The sequence below is a fragment of the Abramis brama genome (assembly GCF_963993115.1).
Source record: "Abramis brama genome assembly, chromosome: 20".
Taxonomy (NCBI): domain Eukaryota; kingdom Metazoa; phylum Chordata; class Actinopteri; order Cypriniformes; family Leuciscidae; genus Abramis; species Abramis brama.
Genome location: NC_139982.1, coordinates 18,436,875 through 18,456,974, shown reverse-complemented (window position 1 = coordinate 18,456,974; position 20,100 = coordinate 18,436,875). Strand labels below are relative to the sequence as shown.

The 20,100-nt window shown below is 37.0% G+C and overlaps 1 protein-coding gene across 1 annotated transcript in view; it reads right to left on the bottom strand.

Moving 5' to 3' along the window:
• Nucleotides 1-20,100, bottom strand: part of dapk2b (death-associated protein kinase 2b) — a 33,269-nt gene that overhangs the window by 12,404 nt on the left and 765 nt on the right. Inside the window, exons 2-4 of the mRNA XM_084094117.1 lie at nt 19,596-19,764; nt 4,777-4,998; nt 741-879 (exon numbers count right to left, since the gene is read on the bottom strand). Of these exons, the coding sequence (XP_083950243.1) occupies nt 741-879; nt 4,777-4,998; nt 19,596-19,672 (438 nt within the window). The 5' untranslated portion in view covers nt 19,673-19,764. The remainder of the gene's footprint in view (nt 1-740; nt 880-4,776; nt 4,999-19,595; nt 19,765-20,100) is intronic.

Below are 20,100 nucleotides of genomic sequence, written 5' to 3'. Positions count from 1 at the left end.
GCTGCTAGCTAAATTAGCTATTTTTATTGCAATTCTTTTGTGAGCATTGCACGGAATGGCATGTTTTGTTTGCATAGATAGCAGTTAGCATGTGTTGACTGGAGCAAGAGAGGGAGTTTGCCAAAGTAATATATTTTGAGTGTCTCTGTCTGCCCTTGTAGAGCTCAAGCGTGTGCTGGCGACTGTGGAGACGTAGCACTTAGAAAAACAGGATGGAGATTATCGCAGGGAACAGCGTGGGTGACATGTCTCATCATGTGCCGCTGATAACCTTGCTGTGTTAGAATGTCTGGATCTGGGCCAGGCTGGACGAGGAACACATGTGAATGGGGTTCAAACACACGTACGCTCTCAGTCCATGATGGGACGGTGTTCGCCACAGTGATTAGTTAGAGCTGTCATTAGCAGAGGAAGCTGTTTATAAGCTGAAATGGTGAAAGGAAGGAATTTCCAGATGGTTGACAGAAATGGGGTCATGTATGCATTCCCAAGAAACAGTACAATAGCAGGTCTTAGAAAAGTGAATAGCTATTTTGTCATGCAAAGTTTCAGGTGTTGCCATGCAACAGACCCGATTGTTCTTCAGTAAAGGCCAATTCACCTCTGCTTGAGGAAGAGCTATACTGTTGCCATGGCAACCATTATAGCTATTTCTTGCCTCCACAACCAAGCCATTTATAGGAAACTATACGACCGACTTAAGATCTCCAAGACAGCCGTGGCCAAAATTTGTTTTGTACCTTCAGGTCAAAATGTGCAATTTTCTTGGAGTGCAGGTACTGAACTCCATTGAGAATCTGTTTGATGAATTCTGTGGCTTCCTCTTCACTCAGAGACTCCTTCTGAGCCAGGAAGTCGAAGAGCTCACCTCCTGAAACACTGAGAAAAAAAAGAGTCAGGTGGTTAGAAGTGGGTTACCCATATACCATGCTAACCATTTATCCATCCATCCATCCATCCATCCATCCATCCATCCATCCATTCCTGTTGCAGTTTTGCATTTCTAAAATTGTACATCATTTGTATATTTCAATGTAATTATGTTAGTTTAATTATGTTAGTTGAGGGAAAAATAATCTCAAACCTACAACCATTGTTAAAACAATTTATAAGTCTAAACAAAAATACCCTCCTAACTGAGTATAAACTGAGCACCACCTTTGTCGGCTTTGGCTTTTGGCTTGCTTAGTTGGGGACACTTAATATTCAACAATATTATTGATCTGACTGCATTGACACCATTATATGAAAACTGGGGCTGTGCTAAGTTGTCATAAGCTATGACATCACTGTTTTCTCCAGAGCGGCTATATATGTATATATAAATGAACTAAATTAATAACCTTTTTACAACAAAAATGAACCATCACTGAACTAACTTAAGCTGGACTATGACGCTATTTGATGTATAGCCGAAACAAACTCAGTTGCATTATTTTCCTGTTTTCACTGTGTAAAGCTGCTTTGAAACAATCTGTGTTGTAAAAAGCGCTATACAAATAAAGATAACTTGACTTGACACACCAAGAAAAGTTTATCTCACACATACAGAGATGTTCATCTCAATAAAATGAGACTAGTAAACTTCCTCTGTGACAGTTAACCACAGCAGAACTTAAACAGCTTAGCACAGCTCATTTTATCACTAGCATCAAACCACTTTATCATAGCTCTGCAGAAATCTCTTTCTCAAACACTCACAGACATTTTAATATGGTAGTATATCAGCTTAGCTGAATTTGTACACTACAAGGTCTGATCAGTGCACCCATAACGATGCTCTTCACTTAAAATGCAGAGCAGCTGACTGTCACAGACAGTCCATTCAGCCACCGTTCAGATTGGATTCAGGCCACAATTAGTCCTAATTGAGCTTCCACGCTCCCATGCACACATCCCAGGCAGTGAAAACCTGAGCCGGGCCTCCCAGAAACTCTACAGCTCTGACATTTACTACAGCTTTCCCTACACATTCAGAGAATGACAAACACACTGGCCTCCAGACCACGAGAGTGGCAAATAGTTCTCTTTAAAATGACGTAAGGGAACAGTCAATAATGATTACTGGCAATGTTAATATACTGTATTTGAGTACGTAAACAACAGTATGCCAGTTTTGGGACATAACCTTTTACCAATATATATATAGTAGTGATATGATAAGTTATTTGCATACAGTCAAACCAAAAATTCCACCAGATGTAATTTTTAATATATTTTTTTTACTAGTGGGTGCACAACACTATAGTTCATTTATGTAAGTGATGATAGCAAAATAAAGGAAACTGTGACATATTATACCCAAAAATTCTTGATACAGTGGACCACAGGTAAACTTTATAAAAATTTGGTACCAAAAATTATTCAGACAATTTGACCTGACCATGTTTTACCAAGTGTTTTTTCTTTAATAGCTAATGCGACCTTTTTACATCACAGACTGAACAAAATTAAGCATTGCTTGGTAATTGGTTGACCTAAATTGGTATTATCTAATTGTGTACTTAAATTTAACAGCTGACAGCTATTCAACCTAATTCATTTGTGAGACAGTCTAACAGAAGAATGGCCAAAACCAGTGAAATATCAACTATATCAATATATCAATATATATATATATATATATATATATATATATATATATATATATATATGTTATTACATAAATGCACTATTATATAATGTATAAAATACATATTTTATGCATTAACCAATATATAATTGTGTGATTGTGTGAATATATAAATCCTTAAATAACTTAAATATATTAATTAAAAACTTAAATATAAATATATAAAATATTATATCAAATCCTTTATAACTTAAATTTAAGGTTCATACATTAAAATATGGGTAGCATGGTAGTTTAAACTCCTCTTCTTCCATAGCGCAAGGGGTCATGGGTAATATTAGACAAAAAAGTATAAAAATATTAGCCAAACATATAAGCCAAACTGATGCATTGATGAAAATCCAATAGAAATACATAATATATAGAAGTACTATGTCATCTTTGCACCTTTGGCATAATATTTACAATGCACAATGATTTGGGACATACCAATCCAAATGTCACATACTGTACTGTGTAGGATGGAGAATATGTAGAATGGGATTCAAACTACATCATGCAGCCGATGTTTTTGCCGACTAATGTACCTGACTCAATCAATCAGGCGTTTGTTGATTAAAATGGTACTTGAAGCAGCCGTTATAGCTCAGGACTAGATGGTAAGCGTTCTTTTGAGAAAGGCTAAAGAGACTAAAGTTAAATAAGTGAGTAAGATAAATTATGTGCTCTTGGACGAGAGCGGCAGGCATTAGTCAACTAAAGAGGAATGTCATTTGAGAACAGGCACTTGAAATCAAGCAGTAGCTCACATTCATTTGAAGGTACAGCCCTGTTTGTTAGAGTTGTAATGGGTTTCCTGTCACATTTCCACAAATGGCCTTTAAATTCAGCTAATATTTTCCTGGATTTTTCATTTACATTCAGAAATCTTGAGTGTGAAGTAACAAAAACACCCTTCTGAATTCTAAGGGTTAGAGAAAATATGAAATTGGTCATGTAAAACTAAGGATGTGTCTGAAAGCTCAATGCACATCAGAATCCAATGATTGTACCGCATCCTGTCTATTGAAATACCTTAATCTTAATCTTTTTGAGGGCAGCATAGATGTATCTTCACTATCTTTGATATACCACAATCCTGTGCTTTCCATTCTGTGACAGTTGAGCTCAAAATAATAAATATAGCATCTGAAAGTTGTGGTTGGTGGTCGGTTTTTCAACGTTTTCCACTTTTGATGTCATTTCTAGTGAGACATTAGCATTGTAGTAATTAAATATTTGCTTGCTATTTTGTTGTAGATCATTAAATCGTTACGCTGCTTCAGAAGTCGGTCCGGAATCAGTTTCATGAGGAACCTTCCTGCACAAACGCTGCCTGCAAAGTCATAGGGCAATGAGGCAACAAGTCAGCTGCCTAATCTTTCGGACGCTGTTTACACCTGGTATTAAGATGCGATATGGTCAATCAGTTCACAGGTAGACGAGGGAGACACATACGCGTTTACAAATTGGTGTTTTAATCCACTTCTGTCCTGATTTCTTCAAGGGGAGGGTCTGTGTATGTATGTTTTTTTTTCAGATCTTTTGATCTAATGGACAAAATATTTACATATGAACGCGCCCGGAGATGACGGAAAAACATACGGAGAGCAGCAGCTTTTGTTTCTGCTCTGAAAGACGCAAGACCATGCCGAATGCTGTGAGTGTGTGTTACCTTCAAATCAAACTTGGGTCTCCAGCCAAAGTTTAAATCCCGTCTGGCTAGCGAGCTTCCTATAATGTTTACGCATCAGTTCAGTAGGTGGAGAGTAGATGGTCTTTTGTGGCTGTTTGAATGCATTCGACCACATGAGCTTCTACACTACGAAAGCTATCCGGTCATATGCGCTTTCGACTACCTCTAGAAGTGTTCGAAAGTGGACAAGCTCAAAACGTTTTAGACCCTGTTTACACCTGAATTTAACGTCGTCCACTTGTGATCCGATCAACCAAAGCGCATCTTAATAGCAGTTGTAAACAGGGCCTTAAATTAAATGTCTTTTTTTTGGCATAAAACCTTGAATTTGGCTAAGGGACAGGGAAAAAATAAACCGATAAAAGGGTTTTGGATATGGCCCCTTTAAGAGCTATACAGTGAGGACAGCTGTGCTAGTGGGTAATTGTAGCTCTTCACAAACAGCGTGGGAGGACGTGTTCTCACTTACAGCTCCAAGATGAGCACCACATCAGTGCGGTTCTCGTAAACGTCATGCAGCGAGATGATGTTGGGGTGTTGGAGATCCTGGAGGATATCCACTTCTCTCTCGATATCCTCTCGCCGAACGCCTCTCCGGCTTGCCCGATTCTGACGCTTTTTTATGAACTTTGCAGCGTAGTCCACACCTGTACTCTTCTCCTTACAGCGCTTCACAATAGCAAACTGCCCACTGAGTAAAAGAAAGGGGGAGAGAGAGAGAGAGAGAGAAAGAGCATTTAGTTCTTCTGCACAATAAGCCAGATGATGAATGATCTGAGTAATCACTTCTAACATTCATCTCCTCAGGATATGGTTAATAACCATATCCTGTTATTCATATACTAATCCGTGCTCACATACTGTATTTTAATATATAGTCAAATGTCCAATAAAGCTGTTCTCCTTTACATATTTTCTGTCAGACAACGGAACGAGTATGATATAGCGATTGACTAAATCTTAACCAGCAGTCTAAAAAGTCACTAGATTTGTCACCATTTGCTATTTTGAAGAAGAAAAAGTTGCTAAAGGGGTGTGCAAAGAGGTCAAACTTGTGGAAATGGACAGACTCAGGCTGCATCTGAAACCGCATACTCCTTTGAGTAGGTACTTAATATATAATGTAACAAGTTATCACGTCACGACCGCTAAAAAAATATGTTTTAGTATGAATGTGTGTAGTATGAATGGAATCCAGACATATATATTTTTTCACATAGGGAAGTATGCAATTTCGGATGAAGCCTAACGTGTGACCTTCTGGTATATCTGAATCAACATCAAATTAAAACACAAATCTTTATCTGATCTGTAAGCTGGTTTTTTTAAGCACCACACAATTTGGTTAAATTCAAATGTGCACCTTTGTGGTGTTTTAAAAATTAAAAACCTGATGAGACTTTTATATGATTTAAGAAATAGTATGTTAATATAAACAAACTTGAACATGAATTTACACTGGACTAAAACAACCAAACTTTTACCTCCATTGCAAAAGTCGACCACATGCCACTGAGACATTGCTGGGAATATTTTCAATAAAAGATTTAGATGCTTAATTTCCTTAAATGTAAGCAGAAATGCTTGAAATGACACTGGTAGCAGAATTAGAAACAAGAGAAAATACTTAACTGGAGCCAAATTAGTGTCAGTCTAATAATGATCTCTATAAGCTCTATTTAGCTGCATCACATGCATATAGCACCACATTTTCCAGTTTAATAACAGAGACTCTTTTGCAAGAGTTACTGACATCACAAAGTACATTAACATATGACTGCCCACGTTCAGTATTCAGTAACTTGGCATAGCTTTGCTCTTAGCCTGTGAAACCCACTGGGTTTGCGCTATTGTACTGAACAATCCGTTATGCGTTGGATCCTTAATGCTGCAATATGTCTGCAAGGATATGCTCCCTATAGAATCTCGGAACAGAACATTTCTTGCATAGCAAGAGCCTAAGAGGAAATCCTGCCGCAGGGAAGCGCGCACCAACTGGGGTCACGGTGTGGGAGGAAAACACTCTCAGAGAAAAGAGAGAGAGAGAGAGAGAAGAGGAATGCCACCCACCCACCGCTTCTGTGTCAAAGACGCTTTTGCTTCCTCACACATGCTTTGAACATTTCAAACAATATCTCCCCAGTCCCGACAGATGAAATATGTCTGCTGCTCATGTTATCTATTGGTTTGTGTAGACTGCGGGCAGAAAAGATCAATTAAAGGAGAAATTAGGGATGCACCACTACTGATAATGATTCCAGATTTAGCAACATCCAGGACGAAAGTAAAAGTTTTTAAAGAGGGTTGTATAATAGAAAACAGGACCTTTATTTCTCTTTTGAATTATTTCTCAATTTATCACATTCTGCAGACGTACTCCAATAATCATAATAGACATAATAGACATAATGTCATGATCCTTCAGAAATGATTCTAATATGCTGATTTGCTGCTAAAGAAAATAGTTGAAAACTGTTTTTGTGGAAACCATGATACATTTTTTTTTTCATGAAATTTTGATTGACAGACACTTTAAAAGAAAAGTTAATATGTGAAATAGAAATCTTTTGTAACATTATAAATGTCTTTACTGTGACATTTGATCAATTGAATGCGTCTTTGCTTAATAAAAGTAAATGAAAAATCATCAATTGAAAAATCATCACTGGGAATGATGGGAATTACAAAACTACTCAAAAGTAAAATGTTCGGATGCATTACACTAATGAGAATTTGATAGGAAAATGTGCCTAATTGTCATGAAAATGTCTTACCCAAAACTTTTGTATGATGCACTGTAAAATAAATTTGCTGCCTTAAATTTTTTTAAGCAGAGTCAACTTGGATATTTAAGCCATTTCAACTTAAATCACATTAAATTAGATAAATCTTGTATGGCTTATAAAAGTAGTTGAAAATTGCTTAACTTATTTTGAGTATTTTAAGTTAAAGCAATGTAAAACATATGTTGTCATAACTTGTTGATCAAATTTTTTTACAGTGTGGTTTACACAGTATACAGCAACTTGGCAGGGGGGGGGTATGATTAGCCAGTCATAACAGAGGTCATTTACATAAATAGAAATAGCAGCAAAAACAACAGAGAGGGTGGAAAATGGTGCCCTTGAAGTTTGAAACTCCTTTAATAATCGCAGTAAATTATTCCTGAGAAACGCTGTTGAAAGTGGATCAGAGTGAGCAGCAGAACACACTTGTAGCCAATCAGCAGTAGGGGGCGTGTCCACCCATGAGAGAGAGTGAGCAAGAGGGAGATCTGAAGAAAGACTGTAGAAAGAGAGATGGCTGAGAGACATTACAAAAGAGAAAAGGTCAGAGAAATTATTTTGCTTCACTTCAGCTATAATAAAGAGACATACATCATGCATGACATTTTGGGGGGCGGAGCAATGAAGAGGGTTGAGTTTATTTGGGTTGATTACCGCTTACTGCACCTTTAATACAGAAACTGACTCCTGATGCACATGGAGGGGCAGCACATGACGCGAGCAGATTTAGGAAGCGTCTCTGAGTCACGACTATATCTAGCGTGTGCCTATCACTCCACAGATCTAGACGGACAGCATCTACACTGACTCAGCTGGCCGTTCTTGACATCATGCCTCACGTCTTCAGATGTACATTTGGCCTGGAACATTATCAGCTGTGACCGGGAAATACTGTCCAACTCCTCTGGTGCTCGTGACAGACGGCCTGTACCACCACAGAAGGACAGAGCAGAGAGGCGGGATTAGGGGGAAACTGACAACAGGATGAGGGGGGAAAGAAAAACGAGGGATGATGTCTTCTCTGTGAAATGTGCGGGATGTTTCGCAAGGTTTCTAAACATGTCATCTGCAGGAATGTCTTCCAGCAGATCACAGCAGACTTTGTAAATATGGACTCTGTTTCAGTAGCATTCTTTGATGTTAAAGTATACAGTATATATATATATATATATATATATATATATATATAGATAGATAGATAGATAGATAGATAGATAGATAGATAAGAACACCATGTAAACAACTCTCTATGTCTTTGATTCTTCTAAGTACTTCTGTGTTTCTGTTCCCTTTTCTCTGATCTCACATTGGAAGTATTTAAAAATATGATGCTGCAGACTAAAGTTCTATTTGTCACGTGCTATTCTTGATCATGATTGATAGACCATGATAGCCAGTTACTTCCTGTGTTTCATATGAAAAGCCTCACTGAGAGGTTCTATAAAGGCTGCGATAGGCTGTGGACATAGTATATGTGTGTCTCTTTTAGATGTCACCCTTCTCCTCTTCTACCTGTTGGTACAGATTGGGGGGCTACACATTTTATGTCGTCCCAAGAGAGGGTCATGTGTTATTTGTGCTGTTTGTTTTTTTGGACCTTTTAATGTATTCACTGTTTATTGTTTAATTTTTCATTTATCCATCTAGTGTAATATTTAATATAAAAAGCTCTTCTAGGGACACTCTTATAAACACTATGATACTGACATGGGATTGCTTCGAGGAGATATGTTCAGTGTATCTGTCCCTACCAAATAAACTATAAATAAATAAACACATTTTGGGGAATGTCATTAAACCTCTCAAGAACATGTCCAGGTCACATTTCACCCAAAAATCTATTATAAAAAAAAAAAAAAATGAACACTGAAGAAACCTTTTTAGAACCCCATAGTGATATTATTTTTGACAATTAAGCACATTTTCCCCATAATTCTCATTGCCATACTGTAAGAAAATGTCATTAGTCTGAGAAAAAATATTATTTAAATTGTAAATATTTATACATGATGGTGCTATTTAGTGTACTGCATTAAATCATGATGATTTCAGTAAAAAGTTATAGACGACATAAAAATAGTGTACTGCATGAGAATTAAATGAAAAATCATCAGAGTTTAATTACAAAACTACAAAAAGTTAAATTTCTAGATGCATTAAGGTTAGATTTCGAGAGGAAAATTATGGCTTAATTGTCATCAAAATTCCAAAATGTAAAAAATTTGAATGTTTTAAAAAGGTGTAATATATATATATATAACATTTAAATTTTGTTTTTAAGGTGTAAAAATGTATACATTTATATATGAATTATGATTCAGATGTGTTTTGTAAGGTTCACCCATTGATTCACAACCCAGTTTTTGTTTCTATTCCTTCCTTCACCACAGTAATAGCAGATTTTATTTGTTTCCAGGAAGCACACAGCCTGAAGGACAGGGGGAGTTCACATCACCATTCTGATTGTTTTATTGCAAAATCACAGACATTATAAAGACAGAGAGATGTGTACGCTGGGACAAGAAACACTGATAAAAAAACAAAAAAACACTTTTATTTCACTCAGAGGACATTTTCCTCACTGTGTCTAATGCGGTTTACTGTTCATGTAATAAAATCAAGAGAAGAATTGCATTACAGCTCAGTGCCTTTGGCAAATAACCAAATAAGTTTGATTGCTAAATCAGCAGGGACTACTGGCCACATCGATAACTATGTTTGTTTAACAACCTATAACCCACTGAAATACAAGGACGCCAAACACTGTGAGGCCTCCGCCTGGAAAAAGGGTCGGGCTGTCCGCAGAGAGCTCAGAGGGGCCTATACGATAAGAGGTTTCCCTCGTTCACATACACACACATCACAGCCGTGGAAAACCAAAACAGACCCAACAGGAATGTGTATCCCGAGGGATGACCGGTCTCTCCCAGAGCCACGGGAGAATGCAAACCTAGACCATAACAACTCAGCATCTCAAGTTTTCTGTCCATTTATCACATTAGAGGCATATTTCACCTCTACAGGCCACAATAATGTCATTTATAGCCGCTTGGCTTTCAAGTCAAAACACATGACGATGCAGGAAGCGGATCAAAGAGGAATTTACTCAAAGCACATCATTTTCTCATGTTGTTCTGGATAAAAGTATAACTTTATTCTTGAATGTTCGAGCTGTGCCAAAATTACCTTTGTTTGGACATATGCAGTTGTAAATGAATATTCAGTTATGGGGGATATTCTGAATAAGGTGTTTTAAGACCCAAAAATCTGATTAATACATATTCCAGCCGTTTTATGCAGATTTCTAGAAACTGGAATATTGGCTTAATCTGGTTTTGGTTGTAAATGTATTTACAGAATGCTTATATAATCGGAATAGGACCATATTCAGATTAATATTGGATTTTTTTTTGCATGTAAACATTCAAAAAAAAAAATTGCACAATTGAAGAAAAAAACAAAAAAAACTCCAATGTACAACTTGAACCCTCAAACGAAATTTCCAATAGCGTGGATTCCTATTAAAATGACTGGATTTTGCCATTACTACTTATGTCTTTACTTTATGTTACTGTAACACTTCCTGATAAGGACTAACTCATTCTTTCAAACCAAACAAACACTTCACAAACTGATCCTGACATTCAAAAAGCCTTGTGCAGAAAAAAAAATGCTGTGTTAAATGTGTTAAATGCTTTGTCGGAGGTGCAATTTGCAGAAAAGCTGAGGGAGAAGAAAGGCATCCCATAGCACTAACAGGCGTGCCACTAGTCTCTGTTCTAAGCCCGCTTGTGTTTTTGACGGCTGGAGGTCTCAGTGGACTTTCCACTCCCAACAGCTGCTGGTTATTAGCCGGAGGGCCTCACTTGACCCAATGGCGCCAGTGCAATATTCAAATGCATGTCCATGATGGCCTGAGGGGACATTATAACACTGAGTTTCATTGTATCCAGGTGTGTATATATGAAAAACTGGGTCCTCTGCTTTGACGAAAGGATGGAACAGATGTTAACGCATTCTTTATCGGTCTCAGTTAAATAGAAAGTTTAAAACAACAGAGTGTGTGTTTTTATTCCATCACAAGGGAATAAGTGCATATTTCTTTAAGCAATCAGCATACAGGACCGGAAGTATTAATTACATGTATAAACAATAAACTATTATTGCCTCATGGATGTCATTTCTTTTAAATCCTGCCAGCGAGTTCCCCTCAAAGTGAACACAGACTGTCAACCCTCCCACACAATCTATCATAACAGCTTTTCAACTCCTTCGCTTCACAGCTGCCGAATACTTCCTTTTCAACACTTTGGACAGATGATTTTTATTGCGGAGAAAACATTAACAGATTCTTCACCAAAGCATCTTGTTTGTGCTGCATGAGGCAAAAGAGCAGTGGGGGGAAGAATGCAAGGAATGTGCGTTGATGTTTCGACAGATCCCCGTTCCTCCAACTCCTTTGCTATTTTTTTTTTTTTTATCAAACTTTGACATACACAAATATTCACTATAATTCCACTGGGAGCCTGTTTTAGCTTGCTTAAAATAGCCAACTTTACCCAGATACCCCTGATCAGGGTCAGACACCTACACATCCGGCCTTGAGCTTAGAAAAATAATGGATTCTTCTAATTCAGAGCTTTATAATGGAAATAGACAAGTAGACAATATTTGATGCAAACATTGAGCAACAGAAGTATGGTACAGTGCTGTATGCCTAATGGGTCTCATTCAAAAAAACAAGCCAAACCAATTTCTGTACAAATTATTCATAGTCATTCTTAAAATATTTGTATAAACATAACAAGAAATGTTTCTTGAGCACCAAATCATTATATTAGAATGATTTCTGAAGTATCATGTGACTGAAGACTGGAGTAATGATGCTGAAAATTCAGCTTCGCATCACAGGAACAAATTACATTTTAGAATATATTCAATTAGAAAACAGTGATTTCAATTGTTTCATCACTTGAACAATCAACAATCACTTGCTGAAATATGAGTAAAAAATGTCTTGACTAGAGTGTTATAAAGTGTGCAGCACGATTACTTGTAGTATTAGTCATTGCAGTGTTCACTCTATGACTCATAAATCACTCTGACATGGCAGAAAAGTTTGAGATTATTCTCTATTTATATAATAATTAAATTAACGGGGGCCTGGAACAACAGATTTATTGGTAGGGACATTATTGACATTAACTCTTATCACCTGGTTGTCCTCATGACGACAGCCCTGTATATAGAGCATACATGTATAATGACTCACAGATTATGCAGCCAGTAAAAATACAGCCCAGAATCATATGGTATGCTGTTATGGGGGGAAAACTCACAAATCAAATGCTGTGCGTATAGTCTGTTGCTATGGAGATGGTTTGCATGATCTCTTAAAAAAGATACATACTGTATATTTACAACATGGCATCTATAGTATTGTAGCAGAGACCTGTCAAAATACACAGGACATTACCAAACAGATAATGAAAACTGCACCAATTCTCTTCGTCTTTCTTCAATTGCTTTCATCACTTCCTCGTATTGCTTAACCTCAAGACAGTGAAGGGGAAGATTGCATAAAACAAGTCTAGCTAAATTTAAAAATGTTAAATGCTGTTCATGGAGGACCATCCAGCATCATCCGTCTACTGAGCTCAGTAGCACCTGTCCAATTTATAAACTGAATGCTTTAACCAAAAATAGATTTGCTTATGAAAGTGACAGATTTGCCAAACCCCTCTGACTCAAAAAAACAGTTAAGCAATATAACACGATCACTATGTTTATGGGTTACTCTTCCTCTATCTTACCTATCGACTAACAAACTAGCTGGAACTGGTATCTGCACCACTACTACACAATATAGACTGACTGGATTACATGAATCCAAATCTAATAGACCTTTAGACACATTATATCATTTGATTCAAAAGTTGAAAGTGAGGCTGTGCGCAACAGAAATACAATCTGGTAAATGGGCTTTATTCATGAAACACAAACATTTTCTTCTTGTGTAAATCACTCATAAAACCATTCTTATGTAAACTGTCGCTTCATGAATGAGGCCATTATGTGGCTGTCGAATGTTAAATACATGTCCCGTTTCCAGTGGACGTAAACCTTTGCAATATTGAGTATAACAGCATTATAAGGTCAAATTTGTGTAGTTTTTAGTAATTAATTTAATTGAAATATTCATATAAATATTAGAAGTTTTCTGACATAAGTTATGAGAGCTGAATTACTCAGTAAAACACGATTGTACTATTTTGAAGCTATGAGTGGTTACACAATATGTTTCGCCCCGCTAAAATACATGACAGTAATAACAAAGATGCAAGGGACAACCGGTTCTTCTTCAGAACTGGTTCCATTGTCTAAAAAAAACAACAAGATTTTTGAAATGTGGACGAAACATCATATTAAAATACTTGGGTAACACAATCTACAACCTTGACATCAATAATCAATTGTGAGTAAGAAATATCTAGAATTTTTAAATAATTATTATTGATTTAATTATTGAATATGATGAACATATTTAATCTAGGTTTTATTCACATATAAACATTGATCAGCACACAAATATGGAAAACGGAAGCTCAACCATACTTGCTTGACGCGTGGAAACAAACCTTATTGGTTCTCGCGCATCAAGCAAGCATGCTTGTGCTTCCATTGACCATTCCTGTGTGCTGATCAAAGTTTATATGTGAATAAAAGCCTAAATTAAATCTGTACATCATATAAAGTGATATCATCTCTTCAAAAGACTTGGATTGAACCACTTCAGTTCATATGAATTTATTTTACGATATCTTTATGAATGTTTTGAAGCGTCAATGCGTAGACTTTCAATGGAGGGACAGAAATCTCTCAGATTGCTTTAAAAATATCTTCATTTGTGTTCGGAAAATGAATGAAAGTATTATGGCTTTGGAACGACATGAGGGTGAGTAAATGATGAGTAAATATTTATTTTGGGTGAACTATTCCTTTTAAGTCGTGTCATATTGTTAACGTAGTCTCAATACATGCCAACTACGCTACACAAATGTTGGATTTACTTTACCATCTCAAATTTCATCTCATTTTAAATAAAATTTGATGTAACAAACATGTCCAGTGGCTAAGACAAATATAGCCAATTTGTACACTGTCATCTGTCCATTACGTAGATTCCTATCATCTCTGAATAAAGCACGTCAGCAACAAGCCCCCCACCTCCAAGGAACAAAATGGTTGTGTAAAAGGGTCTCATTTGTCCCACATCGTCAGCCTTTGAAGCAGGTGATTCATGCGGTGGTGTGACAGCCAGTCTCCTCCAACCCACACAGAACACGACGGCTGGTGGGAGTTTGTGAGTGTGAACAACTCTTTGCATTTAAAGTGTCTTTATTTTCCCCTTCAGTCTCTCTCTCGCTGTCCTCTTCTGACATGTTTGTAGCTGCTAATGTGTTACAGATCATCACACACTAGCTCTGTGAAACCACATATGAGCTATTTCCTCTTTCACACGCAAGATACGTGTCTGTGTGCGTGAGAATTTCCGCCTCAAACGCAACTGACACTCCATGACATGTCTTTGGGAATGGGGGTATCATTTTGAAACAAGAAAACTAAAACATTGCAAAGAGAACTAACATTTTCTAGGATAGGACCTATTTGATATTAACACACATTGCTAACAAGCTAACAACCTTTAGCTTTTGTACGTTTTGCTGTAGTCATCACTACAAAATGTTGTATTATTGTATCTTCTCTGCTGTAAAAATGACTATTGGCTCATATTTGTGACCCTGGACCACAAAACGTGTCACATGGGTCAATTTTATGAAATTGAGATTTAAAGGTCCCGTATTATGCCCCTTTTCACAAGATGTAAAATAAGTCTCTGATGTCCACAGAGTGTGTATGTGAAGTTTCAGCTCAAAATACCCAACAGATCATTTTTTACAGCATGTTTAAATTGTCATTTTTTGGGGCTCAGAAAAACGCACTTTTTTAGTGTGTGCCCTTTAAATGCAAATAAGCTGCTGCTGGACGACCCAGGGGGCGGAGCTTCATGAGCTCGCGCTCAGTCTCTCAGGACAATTTCATCTCACGGAATGATGATAATATCAGAAACTCTCAGTAACGGTGTTCATTTCGAGTCGGACAATAATGCCTACAGAGTCAGAGTGCTGTATAGAGATGGAACAGGTATAATTTAGTAGTTTAATTACGGTTATTATAACGTATTTGTCATCTGCTTGTATGTATCCACTAGGGGTGGAGCCGAACCCAAATACGGTATTCGGAAAGGCACAAATAATGTGTTTTTGTACGAATACTTATTTCGAACAAATACTTCAAAAATATTTGTATTCGGGAACAAGAAAAACTTTATTTCAAAAAGCTGCGTTTCCTGACCGGCGGTGCTGCTGATGTGGTGGCTGTAAATCCACTTGTTGATAAGAAAGGAGGAAAGAGCCACATATGGAAATATTTTGGATTAGGCTAATGTCACGTTGTCATACGGGGCCGTTCACATAGCGCGTTTTTTGCGCGTGCAGATTTCAAATGAGCGGCGCGGTTGCATAGCAACGACAGACGCCACGAGAGAGCAAGCGCTTGTGAAAAGGAGAAAGCGGTGCGAACTGCGCTCTCCATGATGACGAGGAAGTATCAGCAAAGAATTTATTGATTTCTAGCCCTTGCATTAGCTTTATATTTATGGAGATGAGAAATGAAATAAAAAGCCGTCATTATGTTATATCAGTCCGTTATATCATGTTATATCAGCTTATTCTTGGCTGGATAGCTCTAAGCAGGTTTAAAAAGCCCTTTTAAAATGAAATATGAATGCAGTTTTGGATTAAATAAAAGTACAGTCAGGTCAAATAAAACACGTTTTATCTCCTGTGTAGTTTGGTAACACTACAATAAGATACCATTCATTGACATTACTTAATGCATTGTCTAACATCAACACATTGAGTAAACAATATATTTTTACAACATTAATTAATGTTTGTGAATGTTATTTAATACAAACGCTTGATTGGTCATGTTTGTTCACTTCATTCATTGTGCATTAAATAATGTTAACGTAAATAATGTTAACTTTTGATTTAAAAAATGTATTTTTAAATTAACCCCAAGGAGAATAATTGCGACAGTATATAACTATTGTTTATTGTTACGTCATTTTATCTAATGTTATCTAACAAATGGAATCTTATTGTAAAGTGTTTTTAATACTACAGTTTCCATCTTTGTAACCGTGATATACACTTTAATATATGCAAATTTAATCTAAATTAAGCTTTGGTACCGAAATTGGTACCGAGAACCGTGGATTTTCACTGGTATTGGTACCGAATACTGCAATTTTGGTACTGTGACAACACTAGTAGCTCTGTTAGCTCGGTAATTTAGACAAGGCTGTGTGTTGACAGAGTAACGTTAACGTAGGTAATGGCTGTTATGTTGTTGTTGTTTTTTTTAATGACATTTGTTGTTACATGTTCATTGCTGGATTTAAGGAAAACATCAACCAATATTGCATATCCATAATTATTATAATGGATATAATTAAAGAATACTTACACTATAACGTAAATTAGAAGTGTAATGCAAAAAAACTGGATTTTTACACCTATTTAGAATTTTACTCGAATACAAATACAAATACAAATACTTTTCCCCCCTCAACAAATACAAATACAGATACAAATACCGGCTGCTTTGCACATCCCTAGTATCCACTATTAATAGCCTACAAGTCTGCTGTTTCGGACCAGGTCCGAATGATGATCAAACATATACTGATGAGTTTAATAAAGTTTATTGTACATCACACAAAAGATGAAGCGTCAGTTTTACTTCAGAAAATCACCGTAAGAGCTGAGTAAACACAGTAAGTTATAAGAAGTGCGCAAGTACATAAACGAATTTCGGTAGAGTTGAGGGAGCATTCCTGTGGGCGGAGGTTAGTCAAAAAACGGTTCTAGTGACGTCATTAAAGAAGGAAGTAGAGGGATGTAGTCCAAACAGGCCGTTCGGTGTAGGCGACTTCTGTTAAATAAAATATCTCGCTTGGCATTGAACTTTGAGCTTTATAATTTTACAGATATTATTTATGCTCTAACAGCAACATTACACACTAACTAAAGTTTGAAACATGGGATCACGAAGAACGGGACCTTTAATTTAACCTTTAAAGCTGGATAAATAAGTGTTCAATTGATGTATGGTTTGTTATGATAGGACAATATTTGGTCGAGATACAACAATGTGAAAATCTGGATCTTGGATCCAAGATTTGATCTTGGTTAGCATTTGATATCATCAGAGTTCAAAGTTAGCATGTTGCTAAGCTAACGACACAATAATCTAATATAAGCATAGAAATACATAGCACAGCACGCATACATATTGGGTAAAATACTACAAAAATACTCAATACTAAAAAATACTCAGTGAAACATAAATATATTTTTAACATTTCTTCTGCAATGCATACTCAGCAAAGAACATGTGAATTTGGCCATGAATAGGTTTTTCACTTAGTGGAGGATAAAACGGATGAAAAAAATCCCATAGACTCACACTGAAGGAGGGAACCAAGCCATTTCTAGAGTCCAGAATATCATAGAGAATTGTAGATGGGCTCTTTTGATTGGCCTATAACACCAAGGACGATAACTAAACCTATGAACTTTTAATAATCATTCTAATTCTATGAGAATAGGGAAGTCCTATTCTAATGACACAGAAGAACAATTTTGTTGGAAACACTTTCACTTCCAGCTGATGAACGAAAAAAACATTTTTCAACAGCCAATCAGAATCCATCCTGCTTTAACAACTTGAGCATTTAAAGCGGCAGAGGACAAAACTGCAGCGCGCTTATAATAAACTGAACACTATTGTCCATTGGTGTGGACTCAAATATAGTTATAGTTATTTTTATGGTTATCGTTCTTGGTGTGAAAGGGTATATAGGTCTGTAAAGTATGCTATTTATTTTTAAGCTTATTAAGAGAATTATGTTGTTAGATAAGCAACATGCAAACTTCAAACTGTTGATATCAAATGTGAGTTCTTTAGAAAAGGTAGCCTAAAAATCTAATTGCATTAAAGGTTTGAAAACACAAAACTGGCCCTTCATTAATTTAAAGCAAGTCGCTCCCTGTAGACGTACAGCACTATCAATCCCGTTCTCAGTTACAGTCCTGCAGGGGAGGTCAGGTATCTCATCTAATCCAGGGTGTGTCATAGTAACTGTGCCATTGAGTGGGACACAAAGCCATCCAGGCAGATGGCTGAGCTGTTACATATTGCAAACAATAACCAACATCTGTCTTTCTGCTCATAGTACCTCTGTGACAAAAGGGAACAACCTTTCCGAATTACGGGAGGACGCCTTTCCAAGCTTCCCTGAGAACAGTTTTATGGCCTTTCTTGTACATATTCAAGTTTTGATAAGAGAAACCATTGACAGAGAAGTGCCAAAGGGTGACTGACTTTCACCTGCAACCTATAGCCAGGGGCGAGACCCGGTAGTCACCTGGGTGTGAGACTACACCTTTCCTGAATGTTCACTGTTAAACACGCTGTTTAGCACTTCCTTTCTGGATGGATTTGCAACTTCCTTCTGCTGAAATGGTAGAAATGCTGTTATTATAACAGGTTTTTTTGCATTAATCAGAGTGTTTGGCTTGCTTGTTGGGGCAGCTTTTAAAAGGAGTGTGCTTTGTAAGAGAGAACAAAACATGACTCAAGAATGAGAACTGGTGCCAAGGGAAGGGGGGGTGTGGGGTGTGTGTGTGTGTGTGTGTGTGTGGGGGGGGGGGGGGGGGGGGGCTCACGTTTTTGTGCAGTTTTTCTACGATTATAATATGAAGAATATAATACGATTGTTCTCCCAGAAACACTGGGAAAATATTCTGGTAAATGTCTTTGTGTTTTGTTTGTGCGTACACTGAATGTCAATGGGGTCCAAAAAAACAACAAAATTGGACCCCATTGACTTTCATTGTATAAAGAAAAACAGTTAGTCACCATGAAATCAAAAGGGACATGTATTTTTTTATGGAGTATTGTAGTATTTATTAAAAATGATTTATCCTTGCACATAATTGTTGTTTTGAAATTCATGTGCCCTCATAATCTTATCTTCAAAATATCTTCTTTCGTGTTCCACAGATGAAAAAAGGCAAACAATTTGAAACAACATGAGGGTGAGTAAATGATGACAGAATTTTCATTTTTGGGTGAACTCCCTTTAATAACACTTATGATATAATACTTTGGATGCACTGTCCAGTGATGTGAAAATTCAGAAGGGCTTGTCAGTTATAAGGTAAAACCTTTCCTTACCCAAATTCTAGCTCCCTAGATTTTAACCTGTCCTGTAACAGGGAGAGTTCACATTGCTCACCGGCTAGTCAACAACAAACAAAAGCTAGAAGCAATTATAAGACATCCTCAGGCAACCGATCATATCACTTACCTTCCAAGATCTTCACCAATATCATAGAAATCCTCCACTTTTTGTTGCTTGAACACAGCCATTCCTAATGTCCTCATTGATGATGATGTTTGTGTCTCAGTAAACAAGGGACAGCAGGCCAAATCTGTCACAATCTCAGGGAAGTTCTGTCGATTTGTAGGGTGCAACTCTGCAATTAAAAGACACACACATAAGCACATGTTCCAGCATGCTGCACTGCATTCCTGCACTTGCAATAAGATGTTAGAGAACGTATAGAATTGTCCTTGCTTGGACGTTTATGGCAATGTGATAATATAACAAAACCCTTGGCACCTCAAGTTTAGCTTCCTGAAGCATGAAATGCCAAAGCTGACGTACATATCAAGTCGTTAAAAGTGATCAAATTACTTTCTTTAGAGCAAAATGAGGGTTTCAATGTCATGAGAATTATCAGGTGCAATTGAGAGTGCTGTGGAAAAAATGCCAACCATGCCGGGCAGCATTAGTGTTCTGACAGGCTGAC